Here is a 7,028-nt window from a genome sequence, read left to right as displayed (position 1 = left end):
TTTATTTGTTTCCATTCTCTTTCCATCATTGGATTATACTGGCTTTTGATTTTCAGGATCCCAAACTCGTCACCTATACATTGCCTGGAGAATGTTTGACCCTCAATACATATTCCTCAAATGTACAAAAGATATTTCTAATAAAGCAGTAGCATGTATGACCTCTGTGGGGGAAGGTGGGTAATGAGAACAAATGCCTAATCAGAGATAAAACGGAGGAGGGGAATCTCTTCAAGGAGACAGTCCCTACACAAGATACAGAAATTAACTTCTTGATGGTAAAATAGAAATTATCATATTTCAGCCATGTGAGCAATGCACTTCATGTAATAATTAATTTCCTTTTCTTCTTCCCTGGGAGTCAGTGCAACCACATGAAACCAACCAATGCTACACGAATGTCAGAATTCCTTCTTCTAGGGTTTTCAGAGGAACCAGAACTGCAGCCCCTCATATTTGGGCTTTTCCTATCCATGTACCTGATCACTGTGTTTGGAAACCTGCTTATCATCCTGGCCATCAGCTCTGAATCCCATCTCCACACCCCCATGTACTTCTTCCTTGCCAACCTATCCTTGGTGGACATCTGTTTCACCTCCACCACTGTCCCAAAGATGCTGAGGAATATCCAGAGTCAGAGCAAAGTCATCACCTATGCAGGCTGCATCACACAGATGTATTTTTTCATAATCTTTTCAGGTTTGGACATCTATCTCCTGGCTGTGATGGCTTATGACAGGTTTGTGGCCATTTGTCAACCTCTACACTACATGGCCATCATGAACACCAGGCTCTGTGGACTGCTTGTTCTGGTATCCTGGACCACGAGTGTCTTGCATTCCTTGTTACAAACCTCAATGGTGTTGCGGCTGTCCTTCTGTACAGAGGTGGAAATCCCCCACTTTTTCTGTGAACTCAATCAAATGATCCAACTTGCCTGTTCTGACACCTTTCTTAATAATGTGGTAATGTATTTTGCAGCTATGTTGCTGGCTGGTGGTCCCCTCACTGGGATCCTTTACTCGTATTCCAAGATTGTTTCCTCCATTTGTAGAATCTCATCAGCTCAGGGCAAGTATAAAGCTTTTTCCACCTGTGCATCTCATCTCTCAATTGTCTCCTTATTTTTTTGTACTAGCCTAGGAGTGTACCTTAGCTCTGCTGCTACCCAGAGTTCCCACTCAAGTGCAGTGGCCTCAGTGATGTACACAGTGTTCACACCCATGCTGAACCCGTTCATCTATAGTTTGAGGAACAATGACATAAAGACGGCTCTGAAAAGAATCACTGGGGCTCCAGTGATACTGGGGCTGAAGATGTGCCCAAGATTGCAGGGCTCATAGGGTCAGAGCCAGGAACTGTCAATCTTTGATCAGACTGGGGAAGTAGAATCAGCTCCTTGTATTTATTTCCTGGAATTTCCATTTGTTTGAATTCAATTTCTCCATACATTTAATTAACTTACTTTATTAATATTCTGCTCTGTCCGATAAATTGCAATAGCAGAGTAATCATGAAATCTGTCCCCAAATTTCAGTACAAATGCTTTTCCCTATAATAGGGAAAAGCAGATTTTTATAATTTCTCTCAGTTCTGGTAGCTTTTATAATTGTATCTGTTCACTAAGACTGCATAACCAGCTATTCTGAAAACATGTATCTTCACATAACACCTTTATTATTGAATGAGATTGTCTGGTAGGGAGTTGTTCTGATCTATTCTGAACTACTTATCAGTCCCTACATTGTGTTCCTAAAGGTCACCCATGACGTTGTGTGGGGCTGTAGTTCATGTCTTTCTTCAACTAACAGATGATATTTATTTCCTTTATATATGGAGGTTACTTAATCTTACAGCTTATTGAAAAAGTAAGTTACCAAATATAAATCACATTAATTTAATTTTGCTATTTCTATATCATATGTCACACTTTGCCTTTTCCCAGTGATAAGACATTTCTCCCATCTCTGTCAGGTGTGACCCAGCTACATGTCCTTTTGATCCAATGTGAGTCATAAACCATTAGAATTTTAAATTCCAACTAATTTTTGTATCATAATTACATACAGTAAACTGCACATATATGAAATGTATAATTTTCAAAAGGGTACAGGTGCCATAGTTGAATTATGCATACGGACTGTATGGATCCATTTTTAAGAAAATGCCCAAGAAGTTTTATTTATATTTTTCTGTTATTTTTAAAAATATTACTCACCTGGACATCCATTTCCTTATTACTGAAGGTAATGTAGAACTTGAAATGAATGTTGTGAGAAATAAATAAAATGTTGGATACACTTTTTTTAGTCCAAAGAAAACATTTGAGAGTGAGGAACGTGTGAATGTGTTCACATGCACATGTTTCTTTCAAATAAATATGCTCACACAAATGTGTGCACATATACACACACTGGATTATAATCCCATCTGTCCTGTTGAAAGAAAAGTTGAAAGTTGCAGAAAATGAAATGAAAAGGAATGTTTCCATAAATGTGAAATAGAAAAAATGTAGAAATTTTGACAAAAAGATTTAAAGTAGAATGAGTGATTTGTATAAAAAAAAAATTTACAGCAGGGTACCTGGATGGTGCAATCAGTTGAGCATCTAACTCTAAGTTTCAGCCCAGGTCACAGGGTCATGGGATCAACGTCCACAGCAGTCTCCAGACTCAGTGAGGAGTCTGCTTGAGTTTCTCTCTCCCCCTAACCATCCCCTCTCTCTCTCAAATTAATAAATCATTTTTTTAAATTTAGGGTGAGTTAGTTTTAATAATTAATTACTTTCCCCTTTTTGTATATTTTTCATTGGAGTTCGATTTGCCAACATATAGTATAACACCCAGTGCTCATCCTATCAAGTGCCCCTCTCAGTGCCTGTCACCCAGTCACCCCACCCCCCTGCTCACCTCCCCTTCTACTACCCTTTGTTCATTTCCCAGAGTTAGGAGTCTGTCATGGTTTATCACCCTCTCTGATTTTTCCCACTCATTTTCTCTCCTTTCCTCCATAATCCGTTTCACTATTTTTTATATTCCCCATATGAGTGAAACCATATGACGATTGTCCTTCTCGGATTAACTTACTTCACTCAGAATAATACCCTGCAGTTCCATCCACATCAAAGCAAATGATGTGTACTCGTCATTTCTAATGGCTGAGTAAAAATAGAGCTACCCTATGACCCAGCAATTGCACTACTGGGGATTTACCCCAAAGACACAGATGCAGTGAAAAGCTGAGACACCTGCACCCCAATGTTTATAGCAGCAATGTCCAAATTGCCAAACTATGGAAGGAGCCTCGGGTTCCACCAAAAGACGAATGGATAATGAAGATGTGGTATATATATACAATGGAATATTACTCAGGAATTAATTACTATTCCTATCCTAATGCTCCAAAGGCCTCAAAACTAAAGCCATATTTACATTTATGCACTAGGAAATTTTCTGTACCATCGAATAGGGCTGAATATCTCCAAATCAACTCCAATTTCTCTCCTTAATTTGGAATTACAACACAAAACATCTTGGCCAAAGAGAAGCTAACTGAATGCTTTGAGAGGCTTAAACCCAGTTCCTGTGAACAATATCTTATTGGATAAATATCTGTATTGGATTATTTTCACTCTCGTCACAAATATCCACACTCCCAATTCAAAACAAATAATTCTCTGAAAGTTCTAGAGATCAGAAGCATAAAAGAGGTGTCATTGGCCTAAAATAATGATGGCTGTGGGTCAGGATCCTTCTGCATGCTCTGGAAGAGAGCATCCCCTTTCTTGCTCCTATGTCCAGTGCCCCCTCACATTCCTTGGCTCGTGGCCTTTCTTCAATCTGCAAAACCAGCACAACAGTAGCTTCATATGTCTGACTCCATTCTTCTTCCTCACTCTTCCACATTTAGAGGACCATCGTGATTGTACTAGTCCAATGTGGATAATCCATATTATCTTCTTATTGTAAGATAATGACTAGTAGCTTTATTCAATCTGCTGTCTTAATTGCCCGCTTAAGTAAGCTAACATTTTCAAAGGTTCTTCAGGATGACACCTTTTGGAGGCCCTTCTTGTGCCTACTACAAAATCTTTTTCATATAAATTATTTGATGTCCCTCAAGAGCCCTTCTATTTAAAAAAAAAAATTGAAGACAGAATTTTTCACCACCCAAATACTGAGTATAAAACTCTTCTTTTTCAAATATCTACAAGGAAGATTCCTGGTGGAGACAACCTAAAACTAACTACATGTGACTCTAACACAAAACCACAGCCTTGCTCTCAAACTGTGCTCACCAGACCAGGACCTGAAGCATCAACACCACCTGGGGGCTTATTAGCAATGCAGAGTCTCCAAGGACACCTGGGGAGCTCAATACTTTAAACATCTACTCTTGGTATTTGCTCAGGTCATGATTAAGGTCATGTGATAGAGCCCAATGTTGGGCTCAGCACAGAGTCAACCTGACATTCTCCTTCTCCCTCTCTCTCTCCCTCTCTGCCTTCTCCTGCTCTTGATCTCTTTCTCTCTCTCTCTAAATAAAAAAATTAATTAATTAACTAATTAATTAATTAAAACTTTTTAAAAAGTGCAGAGTCTCTGGACCCACTGGACAACTGATGAGGCAGAATTTGCATTTTAACTACAAACTTTGCTGATTTGTATGCACAATGAAGGTAGAGAAGACCTGGTCTAGAATCCTATTTCTCCCCTTCTCACTATTGACACTAGGGTTGGATAGTTACTTTCCTGAGTGCTGGCCTGTGGGTTACAGCTGTCTGGTAGCAGCCCCTCAGACATGGCCAATGATCCTAGTTGAGAACCACCATGTCAGAATTTCATAATTTTAATTTCAGCATTCTGACAGATCTGGCAGATCTATTTTTAACTCTTTGAGGAACTTCCACACAGTTTTCCAGAGTGGCTGCACCAGTTCGCATTCCCACCAACAGTGCAAGAGGGTTCCCTTTTCTCCACATCCTCTCCAGCATTTGTGGTTTCCTGCCTTGTTAATTTTCCCCATTCTCACTGGTGTGAGGTGGTATCTCATTGTGGTTTTGATTTGTATTTCCCTGATGGCAAGTGATGCAGAGCATTTTCTCATGTGCTTATTGGCCATGTCTATGTCTTCCTCTGTGAGATCTGTTCATGTCTTTTGCCCATTTCATGATTGGATTGTTTGTTTCTTTGCTCTTGAATTTAGTAAGTTTCTTTGCTCTTGAATTTAGTAAGTTCTTTATAGATCTTGGATACTAGCCCTTTCTCTGATAGGTCATTTGCAAATATCTTCACCCATTCTGTAGGTTGTCTTTTAGTTTTGTTAACCGTTTCTTTTCCTGTGCAAAAGCTTCTTATCTTGATGAAGTCCCAATAGTTCATTTTTGCTTTTGTTTCTCTAGCCTTAATGGATGTATCTTGCAAGAAGGCAATTTACACGTTTAATGCAATCCCTATCAAAATACCATGGACATTCTTCAGGGAGTTGGAACAAATTATTTTAAGATTTGTGTGGAATCAGAAACCACCCCAAATAGCCAGGGGAATTTTAAAAAAGAAAACCATAGCTGGGGGCATCACCATGCCAGATTTCAGGTTGTACTACAAAGCTGTGGTCATCAAGACAGTGTGGTACTGGCACAAAAACAGACACATAGATCAATGGAACACAATAGAGAATCCAGAAGTAGACCCTCAACTTTATGGCCAACTAATATTCAACAAAGGAGGAAAGACTTACCCACTGGAAAAAAGACAGTCTCTTCAATTAATGGTGCTGGGAAAATTGGACATCCACATGCAGAAGAATGAAACTAGACCACTCTCTTTCACCATACACAAAGATAAACTCAAAATGGATGAAAGACCTAAATGTGAGACAAGATTCCATCAAATCCTAGAGGAGAACACAGGCAACACCCTTTTTGAACTTGGCCATAGAGATAACTTTAAATCAAGGTTGTAGTCAAGTGCTGAGAAGTTTAGACCTCTGGAAATAGGAAAATAATTAATGGAGAAAAAGTATGAAAACTGAATAACCTGATGTACAGTGGGGTCTCCTAGGAACAGAGAATCAGCCAGGAATATTTCCATTCTGTCCAGACTAGTATACCCAGGAGAAATCATGCGCTTAAAGGCTGGAGCGCCAAGAGAGAAATGTGCTTAATGAGCAACGTGGGTAACTGTAAATACCTCTTCTGCTACAGAACCTCAGAGTATGTATTTTGGTTGGACAGAACATCATTGTTGCTTTTGGAGTCACAAGTCTGGCTAGGAGACCAATGCATGAGACCTTCCCGCTGTCTTGTCGGGGACAGAGTTTAATCTCCATCATCAACTATCCAGGGAGGAATTGTGATTTGCAAAGGGAAAACTTGCTCTCTGAGTTCCCATGCAGGTGAGTTCAACAGCCCAACAGACACTGCAGGAGAGGATCAGAGGGATCTGAAAGCAAGAACTTGTACCTGAGGCCACTGAGAATTCATTCAGCATAGCCCAGAATGCAGAGATCACTGTAGTTGTTTGCTGGGTTTACCAGCAAATGAGTGTATTTATTTAGGATGCTGAAAAGAAAAGTAAACCTTGCAATCAGAAGTGCAGTATCAATGTTGACAATTGGATCGTATTAATGGAAGCTTAGTTAAAAGGAATGGGGAGGCATAATATGCTTCCAGTAAAGGAGTGCAAGGATTTTTCTCATTAACAGGAACCACAAATAGGATATTAGCTGTGGAGAGAGATACAGTGAAGTGAGGACATGTCCTTTTATTTTAAGACAGGGCATCTTAAACTATGCTTCCGCATAGATGAGAAAGATCCAGACCAAGCCATGATTGCAAATACATCCTTGCCATAGCGGTGTGTGAAACATACACACATTATCTTCTCTCATTCTGAGAACTCACATGAAAAAACTATATGAAATAGATAAAGTGGGTATGCTAATGACCTTTAGTTTGCATTATTTTAGAACTTGTGAGGCTGACTGTATTTGTGGGTTTGTTGGTCATTTGGTAGCTTCTTTTAAAT

General features: G+C 39.5%; 1 protein-coding gene across 1 annotated transcript; it reads left to right on the top strand.

The window, feature by feature from the left end:
* Positions 1–368: 368 nt before the first annotated feature.
* On the top strand, positions 369–1,343 carry LOC112913210 (olfactory receptor-like protein OLF4). The gene has a single exon (XM_025989813.2). It carries the CDS (start codon positions 375–377, stop codon positions 1,341–1,343), a length of 969 nt encoding a protein of 322 aa, XP_025845598.1. The 5' UTR covers positions 369–374.
* The last annotated feature ends 5,685 nt before the right edge of the window (positions 1,344–7,028 follow it).

Source organism: Vulpes vulpes, chromosome 9 (assembly GCF_048418805.1).
Source record: "Vulpes vulpes isolate BD-2025 chromosome 9, VulVul3, whole genome shotgun sequence".
Taxonomy (NCBI): Eukaryota; Metazoa; Chordata; class Mammalia; order Carnivora; family Canidae; genus Vulpes; species Vulpes vulpes.
The sequence above is the reverse complement of the archived record's forward strand: the minus strand, read 5'-3'. Positions and strand labels throughout refer to the sequence as shown.